We start from the raw sequence: 21,888 nt of genomic DNA on the forward strand, positions 1-21,888 counted from the left end.
AATAAGAAAATTATGAATTTGCCCATCTTCCAGGTTTTCAGCAAGTTGCAGGTAAATTTTTTAAGCCAAAAGTGATTTGGGGTGCAAAGTGCCAAACAAGTTATGTTTAAAGGGTGCAATCTGCCAATTTTGCAATTTAAGGGTGCAAAGTGCCAAAATGGTGTAATTTAAGGGTGCAAAGTGCCAAAAACCCCTATATTTTTTGCAAACTTATAAACCATCTATCACTAAACTAATTAAAATATTTGTAAAAAAAAACCCCACAATTTTCAGTGGAAATCTCACCCTCTCCACCTTAAGTTAATAATACTTTCGTCAGATAAAAACATTTTCGAAGATCAAAAAGGGCAGGCATTCACGTTTTTTGAGAAATAAATTAATGTCATTTGTATGGAAGGTCCTGAACTTCCTCCAGAATTGGTCAATTTGGCGTAATATAATTTCGTTTCCTAACAAAATTATATAATCTGTAGATAATATGATATGGAAGTTTAAATATTTTGTAATAAATATTTCATTGTAAAAAATTAAAAAAATTAAAAAAAAATTAAAAAAAATTAAAAAAATCAAATAAAATAGAAATAACTTAAATTACATGAGGATTAAGTGAATACAAGGAAGGGTGGTGGATAATAAATTTAGGGGGTATTTATAATATTTTATAATCTTTGGTGGTGAATTGAAATACTTTAGAAGTGAAAATAACACTACTCTTGCACCACAAAAGGCGAAATCCCTCGCCCCCAGGGCCCCATCCCTTGGCCCGATAAGGATTGATGGAGAAATGTAAATCATGGTAACTCAACGGCCCGTTAAGGTAGCGGACCCGGACCTGGTGCCCACAAGGAACCAACCCTCATTGGAGTTGAAATTCTCACACTGCGGCTGCCAGGATTCGATATGATTGCGATGTTGCATTTTTTTATCTAATTCTTTTATTGTATTGGAGTGATAAATTATTTATTTATTAATTCCAGAATTTTACTTTATTATCTATACTATGAGTAACTAAATATACATTTTATGATGATCTTTTGTTATAGATTGAATTTCTGACTACAAAATCCTCTCTTTTTTTTTTAATTCTTTATTTGTCTTTATCTTGTCATACCAATGTTTTTTCCCTCTAATATCTATTCCCTATTTAATAATAGATTTTTCTTTTATTACTCAAAAAACTTTCAAACGAGCAGATAAAATGAGGTTTAGTTAGATATATCCAAATATAATTATTAGCAAACGACTATCATATCCGACTTTAGCTTAGTTGGTAGGAGTTCATAATGTGAAAAGTGTTATTTCAGTCCCGTGCATCGCACGCGTTAATTACTAATAATATAAAAGAGGATCCTTAATATATATATACACACACACTTTAATTTCTATTTTTGTATGTTGTGTATCCGTATATATGGTTCTAAAACTAGATTTATACTATGAAGTTCCGATTTCTGACCCAATTTTAATTTCTAATAATTACGAAAAAAACTTAATTTTTTTTCTAGATATTATATTTAATACTAATATTATTATATATTTTGTGTTATAGCTGTATAAAAAAATATATTATCGGATTCGTCAATTTGAGTTTGAAAATTAGATAGTTGAAATAAAAGAACTCATTTTGATTTTCGACTTTTTGAAATAACCATAGTTAGTTTTTTCCCCTCTAAATAACTCGATTAAAAAATCGACCCACGGTCATCATCTAGCTAAGTCGAAATTGATACACCTAGATTAGAAATAATAGTAATAATTCATTAGTGTCAAAATATTAATTTAGAGAAAATATTGTATAAAAAATTATTTTCCAGATTAAAATTTCAATAATACATTTTTGTAACTGTTTTCCAACTTTTTTCAAAACAAATATTTAAAAAAAATAACAACTTCCACCGTTACTCAGTTGTTCAGTTTCAACAACAGAAAAGAGGCAAAAAACCCTTCTATGATCTTCTACCAATCGTTTTCTGACACGTCACCATTTTCCCGCTCAAACACAAATAATCCCAATATAAAAACTCGCAGTTGTGAATTATTTTATATATTCATAACGAACCCAGCAGCTCTGCTCTCATCTCTCTCTCTTCTCTCTCTCTCTCACACACACACACACCTTTCCGAGTCACTGCATTTTGATTACCCCCAAAATTTCGGAACCTCAATATTAGGTCGCCGGAATTTTATAGCCGTTGATATTTGCTGAAGATTCTCTGCTCGCTATCGTCGATTGACTCTCTCTCTCTCTCTCTCTCTCCTCCCCCCCTTTTCTCCGTCTCACTGCATTTTGAATTTTACCGCCTCAATCGGAGTAAAATTCAGGTTCACGGCGGAGTTGATTGACGGCGTGCACGGCTGTCTGTGCGAGAAACAAAAGGCCGCAAACGTTACGAATTAATTGCAAGGTGACGGACCGAACATTAACGGGAGAAGGATATTCTGTTCGACTGCATGAAGGAAAATCTGCTGCTGATTTTGGCTGCTGAAAATAGTTTAGCGTAGGAGATGGATCCACCGATTCCCGTAATGGTTAGTTAATTATATACATTTTCTTCGAATTTTCTTGAGTTTCATTGTATATTGACATTTTTATGTATGTTTCCTGGTTTTATTCTGATTTACTCTTTCGTTTAATTTGGTGTTCTTTGGGTGTATTTCTTTATATTTGTTTCGATTTTGATTGAATTCGGCTCTCGTTTGTGTTTCGATCTTATAGCTAGTAGCTAACTGTGATTTCCTGAACAGTCTAATCAATAGTGGATATAATTACAATGTGGTTTCGAGGGGGTTAGTAGAATTTTTTTTACGGGCGCTATTGATGAAAAACGATAGGGTTCCCTGGATCGCAGTTCTGATCGAACATATGCATTAATTATTATTTATTTTTTCAAGGTTCTTTAAAACTTGACCATCAAATTAAGATTTATCGGCAACAGGTTAAGATCAACGATTCCCCCGTTTATCGAGTTGGAAGAAAACTGGGGGAAGGAGGGTTTGGCAAAGTGTACGTCGGTCGTAGAGACGACGCAACAGATGAGAACATAAAAACAGGTCCAGATGCTGCTGAGGTATATATTTCACCTACCGATTTCTGTTTTTCTGAAGTTATATAATAACGATTCTCCTTATTTCTTGTAGTTTGCCTTGAAGTTTGAGCGTCGAAGCAGCACAACCGTTAGAAATGGAGTATCTGATGAATGGAATGTCTACGAGTGAGTGTGTTTCTTTTCACTATTTTGTGAATCTTCCGAGCGCTTCTTCTTCTATCAAAATCTGTTTGCTTTTTTTTTTTTTAATCTTTCTAGAGTACTTGAGGGATGTTATGGGATACCGCGTGTATATTTCAAAGGAACGCAAAGTGAATACTGTATTACGGTACTGATCTCTGTACTTCAGCATTTTTTTTCCGTACCGATTTCTTCCTCTTTTTCGCGTGACTAACTTTACATCTTTCAGGTTATGGATATGCTTGGCCCTAGTTTATCGGATGTCTGGAAGAGCCAATCCGGCTTGTTAGTCTCATTTTTTAAGAAAAATAACATAAAATTGTACTTCCGTGTTGCTGTACAAGAAAAATAATATCCAAACTTTTTTTTTTCCGCCAGAATGGACAAACATATGGTGATCTGTATTGCCATTGAAGGGATCTACATTTTGAAAGAGCTTCACAGCAGAGGGTATTCTTTCGTGTACCTTTTTAGTAATAATTAGATTTAGTGTATTAAATACTTTTGTGCAACCTCTGCAGATATGTGCATGGGGATATAAAGCCGGATAATTTTTGCCTTGGTCAAACAAACACACCTCAAGCAAATAAACTATTTCTGGTCGATTTTGGATTGGGTAACATTCGTTGCATGCTGTAGCCAATTTATGTTGAAAAGTTCGCTCACTCTGTAATATGATAACCTTATTCTTGTTTTTATATGCAGCTGCAAGATGGCTTGATATTCGTACTAACAGTCACGTTGTTTATGATCAACAACCATTTAGATACAGGTTAGTTTATGATTCCACATTTTGTACCTGTTGACTTTTTTTGCATCACGAGAAATAAATATATATATATAATATCGGTATTGCAGAGGAACTATGCGCTATGCCAGCGTACATGTTCAACTTGGAAGAACTCCTAGCCGTAGGGATGATTTAGAGTCCTTTGTTTATATGCTGATTCTATTACTCCAAGGTCGGCTTCCATGGCAAAGCCACAACGCCCCGGACCCGGTTAGTAGCATAATCGAAACGCATGTTTTTATTTTTGGAAAACATAATATTAAAAAAAATATGGTTTGATGCTCTTTATTTAGGTTGAACATAAAGGCTTCAACGAGTGCAAATTAAAGAGGGAAATTTCTCTGGATACTCTTTGTGGAACATGTCCTAAACCTTTTAAACAGTTCGCCCAGAATGTTTTTAGCTTGAAGTTTGATGAGGAGCCTGAATACACAAAATATATATCCCTCTTCAATGTATTAATTAGTTCGAGTCCAGATATCGTCAGACCAATCAATATCGAAACTGCTCAGACGGTATATATACATATTCTTCGAAATCTCCTGTACGTGCGCGTGTTAAAATTTAATGTTGGCCTTGAAGTTGTTTGGTGTTGTTCTTTTGAATCATCGTAGTTGGGCGCCTCGACGACTGTACCTAGAGTGGGAGACAAGAGAGGAGCGATCGAGATGGACGATAATGAAGATGAGCAACGAACGAAGAAGGTTCGGTCGGGCGTACCTGAAGCACAGTGGATTATTTTGTTCGATGATAGACCACCAATGGAACAAAGGTGAATAAATAATTTATTTATTTTTATTTGTATTTAATTTAACTTAATTTAATTTATTCTCGTAGGTATTTCTACGATGTTGAAACTGTGAATGTTGATCAGCATATTGAGCAAGGAAAGAAGGATGGCCTATTTATCAGCAATGTAGCATCTTGTTTGAACCTGTGGACCTTCATTTTGGATAAACAGACAGGCTTCACTGATCAAGTTTATTTAATTTCGTCTACCTTCCTTGACATGGTTCTCGATCATTTTTTTATTTTTATTTTTATTTTTATTTATTCTGATTTATGGCCTATTTACAGTCAATTACTTCTCATGCTAATGACTGTTAATTACAGCACTGGATTATGAAACAGTGGGATGATAACTATTACATCACTGCACTGGCAGGGGCGGACGATGGGGGCTCATTCGTAGTTATGTCTAAGGGTTAGTTTTGTAATTCGGTACGTGATGAGTGCTATACTCGATTCCCATATTGACTTTTTTTTTACATCGAAAAAAAAAATTTATAGGGACTCCGTATCTTGAACAAGAATATAGACTTATGGAGTATTTTCCGTACACGTGGATTCAAAGGCAATGGGACGCGGGCTTCAGTATTACTTCCATGGCCACTCAAGAAAACACATGGGCGATTATTATGTCGAAAGGAGCTGAATTTTCGGATCAAGTATGTTGCTATTTTGTGATGACGACTATTTGAACTTTTACGTGTGCCGGCCTAAAAAAATTAAAAATGATTAATTAATTGGTTTCTATAATTTGTATTGGCTTCGATCAGGTTGTGGAGCTAGACTTTCTTTACCCGAGTGAAGGTGTTCATAAGAGATGGGAAGCTTACTACTCTATCACTTCAATTGCAGCGACAAACGATCAAACTGCCATTATTTTTAGTGCTCCCACACAGAAACCTTCTAATACTAATACACAGGGGATACTTCGGTCACTTACTTTTCCATATCAACGTATCGAGGTTCATTTTTATTTTCGAATTTTCTTTTCCATTGCTTGCATATACATATATGTATATGTATATATTTGTTTGAGTTTACTTGCAGGAATGTAGGAACAATAATCGTTATGTCATATCTTTGTGCTATGGAAGATCCAACGTGTGACGAGGCGAGGCGAGGCTAGGCTTCAAATATATTTTCTTTTATAGTTACTCTAATTACTGTGGTTCTCGTTTCTTGTAATTAGTATCGAACAGTAATCACTTGAAGCTAGTCAGTCATAATAATGTGCTTAAAGAAATTTGTATAGCATAGAATAGTAATATTCTCACTTGAAGCTATGTTGATGGTATTGTGATAAATGCAATCAGTTTTTTTCTTTTGCAATGGAAAATTACTGAAATCTGTTTTTTGTTTGATTAATTAATTAATTAGATTTTTCTGATAGTTTATATTGTTGAATTGAAATGCATGTATGTATTCTTCCGTACAAGTTACAGGGTTGAATAACTAATTAGACAGTGTGAAACTGAGTAACCCCGATAAATAGATTTCTTATCCAGTTGTGTAATTAAAAAGCTTTAGTTTATGAAAAATTTCAAAGAAGAATAATTTTTTGAATATTATGTTCTGTTAGACGATAAATAATACAAATTTAACAAATAAACATTACATGCGGTCGATTAACACCATCTCAACAGTATTAAATTTGGTTAGTCGTATTATTTTCCAGAGCTGCCAACATAATTTTGTAATGTTTTATCATGGCTAATTGGGAATTGGGTACTGGGATGTCCAATAAAATTAGAGCTAATAGCACAGACCCCGTTGTGTTATTCCAATAAAATTTAACAATGACCCCCTATTTTAAAAAGCGTTTGATATAGCACACCACCCTGTATTTTCCGGGTTTTTTGCAAGAACCACCCTTGTGTAATCTTGAATTGCTGAAAAAACACCTGTGTTAAAAAAATTAGCACAAACCCCCCTATGAAAATTAGTCAAAGGCAATAAAGTCCCTGCGAGTTTGGCGTGGGATACACTCGCGGTTTGTGCGACTAGGCGAGTGTTTTTGGACTTGAAAAGACCCGAGTACCCTTTAAATTAGAAGTTTCGAAATTTACAAATTCACCCTAAAATTTTCATATGCCCAGAATGAAGTTTTCATCTTTTTTAAATTCAGTCCCTAATACTTTCAGAAATGCCCTCTTCAAACTCAAGATTCAGCCTTTTCTTTCCAGACCCAAAAAAATCGTCTTCGCCACACCATTTCAGAAGATTTGGACCGCATCTGCAGCTATACAAATTATCCATATTATCAGGAATCGCAATACACCGCACTAAATTTTCTCCCTCAACATTCTGTTAAAACGAGATCTCAAACGAATTTTTTTAATTAGTTTTCAAAATGAAGAAGTTTGTTTGGGGGGAGGGAAAAAGTTCGTCAAGTAAAATGAGGACGAGGCGGCAGACGGTTGCGTGGTCGTAGGAGGGGTGGAAAGAGAAGCGACGGGAAGAGCGGTGGACGACGGCAAGGGTGCGGTGGAGGCGGGCGAGGGAGCTGCGCAACCGGCGGAGATATTTGATAAATTAAGAAACCTATGATAGAGAAATTAAAGTGGAGTGTGTGAATTTGTGTGTGTTAAAGCGGATGAGCTGCTGGTGCGGCGGCAGATGTCTGTGCAGATGTCTGTGGAAGAGGATTGCCGTGGGTGGGTGGAGAAGACGGTGGGTGTGCGTGATAATTTATTACTTTTTGTTTTGAGCTTTTTTATTTAGTATATTTCTGTTTGCATTTTGTTTATTTAAAATACAAATATTATTAAAAAAATATTAAGGATAGTTCGGTCATTTCATGCAAGTCAACGACCCATTTTGAAAAAAGGGACGGTATGCTTTGTAAATGATAACACAGGGGTCTCTTTGCTAATTTTTTTAACAGGAGGGTTTTTTCAGCAATTCAAAATTACACAGGGGGTTATGTGCAATTAACTCTGTATTTTCCATTTGGCTGTTGACTTAACTAAAATGATTGTACTACCCTAATACTCCCTCCGTTTCAAATTAATTGTCGCTTTGGGGAGTTTTTCTTGTTCCATATTATCTGTCACTTTAAAATTCTAATGATGCATTAATTATTATTTTCTCAACTATGCCCTTATTAGTTATTACTCTTAATTAGTTGAGATATAATTAATTACATCGGTATTTTAGTCATGTTATATGTATTTTCCTAAAATCCAAATATATTTATTTATTGTCTTAATATATGCGTAACAACCTAAAACGACAATTATTTGGAACGGAGGGAGTACATAAAAAATACCCCCAAATGCACCTTCCTTCTCCAACCCATCTTTTTCACTGCCCCTAAATGTATCCCGCAGTTTCTTGATCGGGAGAACGCCGACTCAATTGCCGGAAAACAAAACAGTGCCCTCGTCGAAGCAATCAAATTCCAGAGTTACCGTTCGAAATCTTCCCCTTTCAGTAGTGTACCCACTGGCGAATCCAGGATTTTTGCCACGGGGGTTCGAAATTGTAGAATACAAAATTTAAATATCACTTTATAAAAATAGTGGACCAAAAATTTACAATTTACAAATTCTAGGTGAATTGTGGAAATATTTAAAGAGAAAAAAGGTGAAATTTATAAAAATAGTGGACCAAAAGTTTACAATTTACAAGTTTTAGGTGAACTGTAGAAATATTTAAAGAGCAAAAAGGTGAAAAATGTGAAGATTTGAAAAATAAATCAGTTTTTTAGAGAATGTATTTTGAACTCGAGACCCATATCTTTACCACCTCAACCAATAGCCTTTTGTGTGAACATATGTATAACAGTACATTTTGTATAAAATCAAGGGTGTGCAACTGCACACCCTAGACCATAGCCAGATCCGCCGCTAAGTGTACCCCACCCCAACTTTCTCTTCCATATCAATCATCTTATGTGCGCCACCATCTTCATCGAGGTCAACACATTTGGAGCATAATATCATGAGAAGAAAGGAGTGAACCTTTGGGATTATTTTGTTGCAAGAAAAATTGGAGTTTTCTGACAAGTTTTCTGAAATTACATGTACAGTGGTGTATATTCTGAGCATTTTTCTGGAATTTTTGGGTTTTTTTGTGTTCCAAGGAAAAGCTTTTAGCTCAGATCTTGTAAAATATTCGACTTTTTTTTTGGTTTGATACAGGAAAGAGCCTGAAGCTCACAATGTCAGTTGGTTTTATTTTTTTGGTTTTTTTGGTGGAGAAACATGAAGGGAGTGGTCCATCTGAAAAAAATTATGTCGAAAAAGCGTCCGGAAGAAAAATATTTGCTAGTCTATGTCTGGCAAAGGGGCGCCGTCGGGAAGCATTTTGTGTGTGTTGGGCATGAAAATGCTGGAGAGTTTGATCGGGATGAGATGATTTGGAGAGAGGGCGTTTTTGAAATTAGCAAGGACTGAATTGGAAATTCTGAAAATTTTATTTTTGGGTGATTAAAATTTGGGACTAATGTTTAATTTTTGATTTGGTTATTTACAGGGTATTTAGGTTTTTTCAGGTCAGAACACGCACCCCCAGCCGCAAAATTCAATCGTACAGAACACAATAAGCCGTTAGGGGTCTTACTGGATTTGACTAACTTTCATAGTGGGGTCCTTGCTAATTTTTTTTAATACGGGGATTTTTCAACAATTAGAGATTACATAGGGGTAGTTATTGAAAAAAACCCATTAAATTATCATGCTATGATAAGTTACATTAATGACAAAAGTGCCCCTTCTAGTTTTTGTATTTCTATCACAATGTCACATATAATTAAAATTTATTAGAATATCATAAAATAGAAATAAATTAATTAATTAAAACAATTATTTAAAAATTATGTTTTTGCAAATTTTAATAAGAAATATAAAACTATTTTTTTTCAAAAAGAAAAACTTGTTTTTAGAAAAAATAAAAAACATATAATTTTTTTATTAATATTTTAAAAAAATATATATATATAAAACAAGTGCTCTTTTTTCGAAAAAAACAAAAGAAAATATTTTTTTCGAAAAAATATAAAATATTTTTTTTTTGAAAAAGTTAACAATAATTATGTTTTTGAATTTTTTTTAAATACATAAAAGTTAAAAGGATTTAAAATATATAAACATTAAAAAGAAGAAGGAAGTTATGTACAATAAGAAAAGGTAATTTACTCATTTTTAAGGGATTTAGTTGACGTTAAGGAAATCAAACATCAAAGGGGACCAGAAATTGAAAATTTGATAACAAATATCACATAATAATTTTTCTTTTTCAACGATGGACTGGGTGGTCGGAACCCCAGTTAGTTGACTCAACATCGGTTAATTTCAATTAGTTGACATTCATTTTTTTTTTTTTATTATTTTTTTTCTGATGATGGGTTGCCGGATCTCCGGTTAGCTAACTCAAAATTAGTTAACTTCAATTAGTTGACATTCATCTTTTTCGTTTTCTTAAAAAAAAAAATTCGGCTGCGGGTGTCGGAGCTCTGGTTAGCTGATTAAGCATTAATTAGCTTCAATATTAGTTGATATTCCATTTTTTTTTCTTTTTTTTTTTTTTTTTTCAGACGGCGGGTCGTTGGAGCTCCGGTTAGCTAACTCAACATTAGTTAACTTTAACATTAGTTGAAATTTGACCTTCCATTTTTTTTCTTTTATCTGTTTTTTTTCCTTTTAATCTTTTTCTAGTGGTGGATCGTCGTAGCTCTGGTTAGCTGACTCAACGTTAGTTAAATTCAACATTAGTTACTTTTGACATTAGTTGACATATCTTTTTTTTTTTTTTTCCAGCGGTTGTTCGTCGGAGCACCGATTAGCTGACTCAGCATTAGTTAACTTTAACATTAGCTGACATATTATATTTTCTTTCTTTTATCTTTGTTTTTTATTTATTTTTTTCCAGCGGCGGGTCGTCGAAGCTGCAATTAGTTGACTTGTATTAGCGACTACATATTAGCTGACGTCCAACTTTTTTTCTTTTAACTGATTTTTTTTTCGGCAACGGGATGTCGAAACTCTGATTACCATGACTATTCATTAGTCCACTTTGCATTAGCTAACATCCAACAATTTTTTTTTTCTTTTAATCCTTCTTTTTCGGCGGTGGCTATTTAGGGCTTCGATTAGCTGACTAAGCATTATTTGGCACTCGACAGTTTTAATGTTAAAATAAGCTAATCGTAGCTCCGACGATTCGCCATGGGAGAGAAAAAAAGGTTGAATGTTAACTAATATTGAAGTTAATTAATGATGAGTGAGCTAATTAACCGCATAACTGATGATCGGCCGTCGAAAAAAAATGTCTACCAATGTTAAAGCTAGCTATTGTTGAAGTTAACTAATATTGAGTTGGCTAATCGGAGCTCCGACAACCTACCACCGGTAAAAAGATAAAAGAAAAAAAAAATGAAAAATGAAAAAAAATTGATTAATTAAAGTTAACTAATGCGAGTTTGCTAACGGGAGCAACTACGACCTACCACCGAAAAAAAACATTCAGACCAGGACAAGCCTGGTGGCCTACGTAAAATTCGCCCAAATATAAATGAACATGTTTTTCATATTTACCTGGAAACGATCCTTCAAATATAATTGAAAGACGTACAAATATTGGCACGTGGGCTGCTAAAATAAAATAAAATAATCACTAGCAAGAAAACAACTTCTTACAAAATAAGTGGACACAAAAAACCAATCCCTTGAAATTTCAAATCAAATCAAGGTTGTAGCACGTGGTAATTGTCTTTCTCTTTTTTTTTTTGTTCTTTTTTTTTCAGTAATAGGTTTTCTTAGAAAAAATACGATGAAATAAATGTTATTTTATTTTATTTTATTATTATTATTATTATTATTGATAATAATATAATAAATAAATGTATATTCATAAAGTTTCTAATATACAAAGTTATTTTCTCGTTTTTTTGGACGAAGGAAAATGTATTCCGCTATTGAATGCATGATATCTGTCAGAGTACGACTGCTATTTTGGATATATAATGAAAATTTCATGGTCCTTATTTGTTAAATTGTGAATCGAATCCCACATTATTTCCTAAAAAAATGAAAATATTAAATCGGAAGACTTTTAAGAATTAAAAAAATAATATCTAAATATAACTAAATATTTTGAATAATAATCCAACATTTAGAAATAAAACTATAAAGCATTAACAAAAATTAGTGATTATATATATGTATTGGTTTTTGCAAGGTGGTCCTGGGATTTTTGGGGTCTAAGCTCTGGAAAAATGATTTAATATTATTTTAACTCGATAAAACAAATAAAATTAAATATATGGTTAAATTATTGAAAGAGGGAAAAAATGTATAAAACTACAATAAAAGATGTCAATTAAATACATTCTCCTTTTATTTGTCTTTCTAAAAAAAATATTTGAAAATAGTTGTCACTCTGGATTTGCAATGAAACATTTATTATTTTTTTCTCATATTTATCCTTAATGCTCTTAATAAAATTAGGTGAAATAATTAAAGAAAGTGGCTTTCTAGTCATATTATTATGATTTTCTCAAATTCCACGCACATTTACTACTTTTTTTTAAGGACAAATGGCAAAAAGGCCCATCACATGGGACTTAAATGCATTTTGTTCCACAAAAAAAACAGTCTCTCAATTAAGCTCATCCCCATGTTTTTAGTCTAAAATACCCTCAATAATATAATTCTTATCAATTCCACCCATTATGCTTTAACTTCCTTAATTTACACATTGACCCCGGTTTCAAACAAATATATCACATTAACCCCCAAATTTTTTTTTTTTCAGAAAATAAGTTTTTTTCTGAAATGTTTTTTTTCCGGCCAGATTTCGACGTTGACTTTTTTTTTTTCCTGAATTTTTTTCCGGCCGGTCTACCACCGTTGACCGCCGGTCTCCGGCGTTGATTTTTTTTTTTTTTTGAATTGTTTTTCTTAGAAAACAAATATTTTAATTAATATTACTGTATTGGCTACTAAATTACTGTCTTAGACAGTAATATTACTGTTTGGGACAATAATATTATGAATATTATTTTTCCGAACAGTAATATTATTAAAATTATTGTCTAAGACAGTTAAATTACTGTTGGAGACAGTAATTTAACATCCAATGCAGTAATATTAATTAAAATAATTTTTTTTAAGGAAAAAAAAACGCCAATTAATAGTTAAATTATTGTCTCCGACAGTTAAATAACTGCCGGAGACAGTAATTTAGCAACGAATACAGTAATATTAATTAATTATTTTTTTTTTAAGAATAAAAAAGTCAATTAACAGTTAAATTACTGTCTCCGACAGTTAAATAAGTGTTGGAGACAGTAATTTAGCCACGAATACTGTAATATTAATTAAAATATTTTTGAAGAAAAAAAAAAAGAGTCAATTAACAGTTAAATTAGTGTCTCCGACAGTAAAATAACTGCCGGAGACAGTAATTTAGCAGCCAAGACAGTAATATTAATTAAAATATTATTTTTAAGAAAAAAAAATTATAAAAAAAAAGTCAACGCCGGAGACCCGGCGGTCAACGGCAGCACCGGCCGGAAAAACAAAATTTCAGGAAAAAAAATTTCAAAAAAAAAAAAGTCAACGCCGGTCAACGGCGGCGACCGGCGGTCTCCGGTGGTGGCGGGTCAAAATTGAAATTAGGGTTAAAATTGGTTAATTGATGAAATTGGCCTAAATTGGGGTGTAAATCATGAAATTGAAGTTAAATTGGGTTTCAATGAATTGAGCGTAATTTTGGTATGTATAAAAGAATTTTCCTTATTTGCAAATAAGTTTGAATGAGCCGTATTTATTTGAAAGACAAAAAAATTGGATGTCCCTGTTTTAATTAAGTGCCCTTATCATGGGCCTATTTGCCATTACCCCTTTTTTTAATACTCGTGCATCAGCTCAAAACCACAAATAAAATGAGAAGTAGTATTTTGTTTTCTTTTCGAGTTGGCGAGTTGCACCACAGGATATATACTAAAAAAGACATTTTATATAACTATTCTTTTCCCATAATGATAGGTAATTAAAATAGTAGTAAATTCTGATTACACATTGATTTTTTAATCTTCAGTGCTTAATGGAAATGGACGAACAAAAGGTTCTAATGAAAAATCTTTTAAATTTGAAAGAATAATTATGCAATTAATTCAAAGCCCAGTTTTGCTAAAAAAAAAACCCACTGTATGGAGATTTTAATTTCCCATCCAATTGTAATTTTAGAAAACTCACACTCAATTTTAGTATGTATTTTTTTTATATATAATATATAAAACATAATTCTTGAATTCACCTATTTCCATCAAACAAGTTCGATTTTGTTTCAAAATTCAAATAATCAAGTTTTGCACATCAATGAGTCACATATTGTAGAAATTATTTTAATTAAAGTTGTTCATTGATCTATCATGAAATTTCTTACTTGACAAAGTATTATGAGTTTTCGCTGAAAAAAAAAATGAACCACAACACTTATTTTTACATACTAAGCAAAAAATATTTACATCGTATTTGCCGGTAATAGTGTGTCACTATTTCAATATAGTAACAATAAAAATAGATTAAATGAAGAAAAAATAAAGTTTTGTCACTTAATATGCCTTGGTGACAATTTTTGATATATTCATCAAATTCAAGTAATAATACTGTTCATACAAATAAATTTTGTTTGCATGCATGTACCATTTATTTATTCTTTTTTTAATTTGCAACAATATTTTTTTAGTATACTATGCGGTCTATGCTACACTGCGTAAAATACACCAGGTAGATCTTTACCATTAATAAACACACCCACATTGGTGTGTGTAGATCAACGGTAAAAAATCAACCGATGTAAACTTCAGCGGGTGTAGTATAGAAATAACCTTTAGCCGCCCATGCCCACCATGCGCACTAGTTCTTGCATCCACACACGCGCACCGACCAGAGCGTGTGATTCAAACTAGATGCCAATGAATCGACGTGTCTATATAAGGTTGGTCGTTAGCATTCCCAAAAATCCACACACAACAGCCAGCCACCATGGCATCTCTCCCGCTTTCTTGCTACACCACCACCCAATTCTCTAGTAGTATCTCCACACAGCCGCCGCCGCGGCAGCGCTTCTCCGCCCAAACACCGCCGCCGACACGGCGGTTTCAGGTCAGAAGCACTGGTGGCCCAAATAACGAGAAAGGTGAAAACAGCCCACCAAATGGCGGGAAATTCGACCGGAGAAATTTACTCATGGGCATGGGAGGGCTGTACAGCGCAGCAAATCTCGTCCCGACCGATTCGCCGGCATCGGCAACTCCGATTTCATCGCCGGATCTCTCGAAATGCTCGAGGGGGACAGATCTGAGCACGCAGCAGCCACTAGACGTGAACTGCTGCCCGCCGGTTGTTGACGGAATCACCAACTACAAGCTGCCGCCGGTGACAAAGATGCGGTTCCGCCCCGCCGCCCATCTCGCCGGAAAAGAGTACATAGCCAAGTACGAGAAGGCGGTTGCGGCGATGAAGGCACTCGACAAAACCGACCCAACCGACCCACGAGGCTACAGCCAACAAGCAAACGTCCACTGCGCATACTGCAACCTCACCTACGAACAATCCGAAGACTCCGACATAAAACTACAGATCCACAACTCATGGCATTTCTACCCTTGGCACAGATGGTACTTATATTTCTACGAGAGAATCTTGGGCAGTTTGATCGACGACCCCACCTTCGGTCTTCCTTTCTGGAACTGGGACAATCCCCCCGGAATGGTCATGCCCGACATGTTCGCGGTAACCACTTCTCCGCTTTACGATGCCCGCCGCAACCTGGAGCACCTGCCGCCGGCGGCGGCGGACCTCAACTTCGCCTCAAAGCCCACCACCGACCCCTCCAAGATAGTTACCAACAATTTGACCACAATGTACGGCGAGATGGTCCGGAACGTCTCCAAGCTGGAGGACTTCTACGGAGCCAAATACGTGGTTGGGACCGCCCCGGACCCAGGTCCGGGGACTGTCGAGCGCGGGTCCCACACGGCGCTGCACGTGTGGGTCGGCGAGAACACGCCCACCGGAGAAGATATGGGAAACTTCTACTCCGCTGGGCGGGAGTCGCTCTTCTACAGCCACCACGCCAACATTGACCGTCTCTGGTCAACGTGGCAGGGCCTGAGGGGTAAAAAGCCCAAGGGCTTTAAAGACAAGGACTGGCTTGACGCCACCTACTTGTTCTACGACGAGAACGCCAACCTCGTCCAGGTGAACGTAAAGGACGCGTTGGACAACGAGAAAATGGGGTACACGTATCAGAAAGTGGACAACCCGTGGGTGAACTATCGGCCGAAGCCTAAAGTGAAGAAATCTAAAGCCGCCTTGAATTCCAAAGCGCCTACGGCTACCGATACTATATTCCCGGTCAAATTGGACAAAGTTGTCAAAGTGCTCGTCGACAGGCCTAGGAAATCGAGGAGCAAAAAGGACAAGGAAGACGAAGAGGAGTTGCTTGTGATAGAGGGAATAGAGGTGGACAATTCTAAGTTCGTGAGGTTTGAGGTTTTTATTAACGACGAGGATGATAAGCCGGAGGAGCTTAGGGACAAGGCGGAGTTCGCCGGTGCCTACTCGCAAGTGCCGCACAAGAATTCGACAAGGACGAAGAGTAAGATAAGGTTGGGATTGACGGAGCTGCTTGAGGATTTGGACGTTGAAGACGACGATCAGATATTGGTTGCTTTGGTCCCGAAAGCCGGGGGAGAGGATATTACCATTGGTGGAATCAAGATCATTTATGCTTCGTGATTGAGATTACGTTTCTTGTTTCGAGTGCTGATGTATGGTGTAACTTTTCGAGTCGACCCGCAATTGTTAAAATAAATAAAAGAGCTATTATATTGGTTTATTGGGTGTGAATTATGTATTTCATTGGCTTTGTGCAATTTAACAAATGGATTATCAATGTCTAGCTTCAAATAGTTAAATCCAAATGTTCCAAATTATATTCTCGGCAAGTTGGAAAAATAATATCTTCTTAGAAATTGACATTTCCCACCGATTGAGGAAAATGAATAAGGAAAAGGAAAATGGACATTCTTGTAATATTCCTATGGTTCCTGTACCACTTGTTATCCGGTTATTGAGATGCTACTACCACCGATGAAATACAGAGGGTAAATATCAACTGTTAATGTGATGAAATAACTTTCCAATATATATATATATATATATATATATATATATATATATATATATATATATATATGAATGTGTGTGATCATATACAGATCAACAGTTAATAATTACCTAATATATTTCATCAAGTATATCATCAAATAAACACTTACTTTCCCGTACATAATGCGTGGTTTTGATTTTATTTTTTTTTCTCATGGACCATCTGCAGCTTGTTTGTTTCGATAATTCTATTTGATGGGGCACAATAATTATTAAGCAGGCCACCATAAACTTTTATCAATATATATAACAATGGTATCTCCAATTATAGTCCCTCTGGGATGGGATTCAGTAAGTTCTTGCCAATAACCACGTCTACGGGATAGAAATATTAAACTAAAAGCCCATACAAAATGAGCACCTAGGAAAAAAAAGGCCATATGTAGATAATGACGAACCATAAGACTGAATTACTTGGGATGCCTGTGCCCATACGAAATCCCGAGCCACCCATTAATAGTAATAGAACTTTGCGCGCATATATATATATATATATATATATATATATATATATATATATATATATATATATATATATATATATATATATATATATATATATATATATATATATATATACCTCATATTTCAATGGACATTTACAACTAACGCCTAAATTTTTGGGGATTGAGAATTTTGAGTGTTCTATTTTAATAAGTAATTTTGTCAAAAAAATTGGGATTAAATTAAAAATTAATGGGCAAACGGCAAATAGGGACATGACAAGAGCGTTAAATGCATATTGGTCAAGATACAAATACATCTTTCAAATAAACCCATCCCCATGTTGTTTCTTTAGAATACCCTCCATAATATATTTTTTATCAATTCCATCCAATATACTCTAACTTCTTCAATATTTCACATTGACCACAAATTTGAACAAATATATCACATTAACCCCCATTTTAATAATATTTTGAAAAAAAATATAATTTTTTTTTTCAGAAAATAAATTTTTGACTTTTTTTCTCTCCATGTTTTCTCTATAATACCTTTCATGTTTGTTTCTCTAGATTTCGGCATTGGCTTTTTTTCTTTTTTGAAAACTTTTTTTTTGAATTTTTTTTTTCGGCGGTCTTTTTTTTTTCCTCTCTAAATTACTGTGTTAACAACAAAATTATTGTCTGAAATTTTAATATTGAATACCACAACAGTAATATTACTAATATTACTGTCCCAAACAGTAAAATTACTTCTCAGACAGTAATATTACTGTTTGGGATAGTAATATTATGAATATAACTTTCCCCGAACAATAATATTACTAGTATAACTGTCTCAAACAGTAATATTATTGTATGAGAAAGTAATATATTACGGACGAAGACAACAAAATTGCAGACCAAGACGATAAAAATAATTAATACAGTAAAGTTACTGTCTCAGACAGTAAAGTTACTGTCTCCGACAGTTAAATTACTGTTCGAGACAGTAATTTAGCAGCCAAGGCAGTAATATTAATTAAAATATTTTTTTTTTTTAAAAAAAATTCAAAAAAAAAAAATAAGTCAACGCCGAAGACAGTATAATAATATTACTGTCTCAAACAGTTAAATTACTTTCATACTCACTAACATAACTTATATATATGCTTAGGCCAAGTTTAGTTGGCAAAATTAGCAAGATTAACTAACTAGTAAGATTTAGTTTATACTGAATATTAGCCAAGATTAACTAAATATTTTATGCTGAAGTGATTGACAAATTACTTTCATAGTCACTAACATAACTTATATATATGCTTAGGCCTTGTTTGGATGACAATATTAGCTAAAATTAACTAAATAGTAAGGTTTAGTATGATGTTTGTTTAGCTCTATTATTTTTCGAGTCGACAGGCCAAAATAATTTTGTCATGGCTCATTTTGGCTAAATGGGAGACAATTAATTGGACCATGAGAGGTCCAATAAAATTATTATGCTATGATTAGATACGTTAATGACAAAATTATTTTTCTACCTTTTTCATCTATTTATCACAATAACATATTCAATTATTTTTTTAAAATATAAATATAAAATAAAAATAAATAAAATTCGAAAAAATAAAAAAATTCGAAAAAATAAAAAAAATCGAAAAAATAAAATTCGAAAAAGTTATTCAAAAATCAAAAAAAAAATTTGAAAATATTATATTTTCGAAAAATATTTTTTTTTTCTGAAAAAAAAACCCGTAAAAAATAATAAATATATATTTTCCGAAAAACCATATTAGTTTTTTCGAAAAAAAAGTTCGAAAAATATTTTTGTGAACAAAAATCGAAAAAAATAATAAATCGGAAAAAAAATTCAAAATCTAATTTATTATTTTCCGATTTTTTTCCGAAAAATAAACTGAATATCAGAAAATCTAAAGAAATACAGATTCTGAAATTAAATGTTTTTTTCGATTTTTTTTTTCGAAAACTAAAAAGAATACTGGAAAAACTGAAGAAGACAAAATATTCGAAAAATTAACAATAAAATATTTTTTTCGAAAAGTATAAAAACTAACAAAATATAAATATTAAAAAGAAGAAGAAAAAACATGTACAATAAGAAAGGGTAATTCGATTATTTTCATTTAATTGGGTTGATGTTAAGGAAACCAAAAATCAAATATTATTAAATAATTTGGAGATAAAAAAAATTCAAAATTTGATAACAAGCATCTTATAAAATATTAGGCCTACTATTTTATAGGGAGAATTATCTTGTCTTGGCTAATCTTATTCTGGTAACCAAACGAGGCCTGTCTTATATGTATAATTAAGAGTAAACTGCAAAAAAACCCATGTGTAATCTTTAAATAGCAAAAACTCTCTTATGATAAATAAACTAGAAAAACCCATTTATGAAATTGTCAATATAACACACTCGGCCCATTATTAATTTTAGTGTTGACTTGATACAAAAAGACACAAATACCCCCGTGTTTTGTAATTATTAAATTCTTATATTTTATAAATATTTTATTTAATTAAGGAGAACCCCTCAAGACACATTTATCAACACTACAGGTCCAATTCTTTTTTTTTTTTTTTTGTATTTTGACATACCCCATCATATGATATTATGAATTGACATACCTCCATTAGTTTATTATAATCTAATTTCACCTAGGGATGGCAACAGGTCGGTTTTGGGTTGAATTTACCTAATCCTGAAACTCGACCAGCGAAAAATATATAAAATTCAGACCCGCTCCAACCCGTTTTAGCTTAGACCCGGACCTACCCCAACTCATACCCGAATTAAACACCTCCTTAAGAAACACGAAGACGCCTCCTTAGTAAAGGAAATATAATAACTATAATAATTGAATTTCTCTACGAACAGTAACAAGACACATGCATCAATTAAACATTCTAATGCATTTTCAAGCATATCAATTTAGAATATCAAAATTTGTCCAAATAATATGAGATAAACCATGGAAAACTTAAAGTCACTTAAATGTATCACATGCAAATAAGAAAATAATATACCAATATAACTATAACAACTAAACCATTAAACTTTAAATCAGGCTTATATAATCTATGGCATGGTATGGAAAAACAATAATTAAAACATAATAATAGTTAACTATAGAGCAACCAAAAATGGATCATACTACTTACGAGATTTTTTTCATAACAAAAAATAATTATTTCTTAAAAATTGTAATTGATAGAAGAAACAAACACCAAAGAAAAACAAATACTAAAGAAAACAAATAATCAAAAAGGTTTTGCAAACTTGCAGTACTCCATCTACGTTTGTCAGTGTTGGGCTAAATACCTAACACGCAAGTGCACGTATCGCGAACAAGTAGTAAAAGTGGACTCGTGAGAGTCGGATGTCGATCCCACAGGGAATACTCAAATTATCTAATCCTAATTACCAAATTCTAACAACTATGATTTTTATCCAGCCTACGCATGTTTGTCAAATTCAATCAATTAAACAATTAAACTAATTATGAAAACAAATAAACACGAGAAAATATCAATAAAACGGACCTAGGATTTTATCTTTCCCCTATGCAAGAATTGCTCACCCAAAACCCCTCAATTATGAAATATGTGATTCATGATTATTAACCCGAGACACTAATTTACTCATAACCCGCTGTCGCGTGTATTATGAGTCTATTATTCATTAACGGTTCACTATATGTCTATGCAAACAAATTATGAGTAAAGCATTAACTAACAAGTCTCGTAATTGTCTACCTAAGGTGATATATGTATGTCTACGACACCACATGCAATTGACACACTCATCCGGTGAAAACTACTCGAAGGTTCTTATACTTACCGTCTAATTATCAAAATAGCTCTGTCGAGTCAATCCCAATAATCACAGATAAAGCACATAAATTGATCAAGTTCATGCACTAACAATCATAACAAGTAGAAGAAATACTCATAAAATCATAATTGCATAATCTCAAGAAAACGGGTTCACCCTCCCCACATAGGGTTCCAACAAAATCCTAGATTAAAAGCTTAGTTACTCGTAATTCTTATGATAAATAAAATAGAATTAATAAAAGAAATAAGAAAAACTATCCTTGAGTCTTCGTTGATCTTCGTTCTTCGCGTTTTGTGGTGTAAAATTTCGTGCTTATGGTGTAGAGACTTGTTGCTTTTATAGGCTTTTTCTTGATAAGGAAGTAGTGCAAACCTAATAGGAATCAATTTCCGCCACTTTCCCCCATCAGGATTTGTTCGTCAATTTGTGCCATGTAGGAGTCAGAATTTTGGAATGTTGTGTAAATAAGAATTGTAGCCCTTGAAATTAGCTTTCCAATGCCGTCAAAATCACCTAATTCGGAGTTTGTGTGAGAGAGATATGCTCGAAATGGTGGACACTGTCAAAGCTGTGGCGAGATTCCTTCTTCCAATTTGATTTGTTTCCTTATTTGCAACTT

General features: G+C 33.5%; 2 protein-coding genes across 2 annotated transcripts; both read left to right on the plus strand.

Annotated features, from left to right (window-relative positions):
• Positions 1-2,033: 2,033 nt before the first annotated feature.
• On the plus strand, positions 2,034-6,142 carry LOC105961592 (casein kinase 1-like protein HD16). The gene is made up of 16 exons (XM_012985819.2): positions 2,034-2,529; positions 2,937-3,068; positions 3,139-3,212; positions 3,306-3,375; positions 3,457-3,512; positions 3,606-3,677; positions 3,749-3,843; positions 3,933-3,999; positions 4,086-4,227; positions 4,311-4,532; positions 4,632-4,789; positions 4,855-5,029; positions 5,131-5,221; positions 5,308-5,465; positions 5,577-5,768; positions 5,854-6,142. The coding sequence occupies exons 1-16, from the start codon at positions 2,506-2,508 to the stop codon at positions 5,911-5,913; spliced, it is 1,788 nt and encodes a 595-aa protein (XP_012841273.2). The 5' UTR covers positions 2,034-2,505; the 3' UTR covers positions 5,914-6,142.
• An 8,516-nt stretch (positions 6,143-14,658) lies between these two features.
• Positions 14,659-16,656, plus strand: LOC105961593 (polyphenol oxidase I, chloroplastic). Its single transcript, XM_012985820.2, has one exon. It carries the CDS (start codon positions 14,799-14,801, stop codon positions 16,554-16,556), a length of 1,758 nt encoding a protein of 585 aa, XP_012841274.2. The 5' UTR covers positions 14,659-14,798; the 3' UTR covers positions 16,557-16,656.
• Positions 16,657-21,888: the final 5,232 nt, after the last annotated feature.

The sequence above is a fragment of the Erythranthe guttata genome, chromosome 13 (genome assembly GCF_056151865.1).
Source record: "Erythranthe guttata isolate IM_541 chromosome 13, IM_541, whole genome shotgun sequence".
Taxonomy (NCBI): Eukaryota; Viridiplantae; Streptophyta; class Magnoliopsida; order Lamiales; family Phrymaceae; genus Erythranthe; species Erythranthe guttata.

What these genes read in the sequence shown, in the direction of transcription:
- LOC105961592 (XM_012985819.2), top strand. Translation starts at nt 2,506, where the DNA reads ATGGATCCACCGATTCCCGTAATG. An exon ending in ATATCGAAACTGCTCAGACG is followed by an intron (nt 4,533 to 4,631) that starts GTATATATACAT and finishes GAATCATCGTAG; the next exon opens with TTGGGCGCCTCGACGACTGT. An exon ending in AGACCACCAATGGAACAAAG is followed by an intron (nt 4,790 to 4,854) that starts GTGAATAAATAA and finishes TTATTCTCGTAG; the next exon opens with GTATTTCTACGATGTTGAAA.
- LOC105961593 (XM_012985820.2), top strand. Translation starts at nt 14,799, where the DNA reads ATGGCATCTCTCCCGCTTTCTTGCTACACCACCACCCAATTCTCTAGT.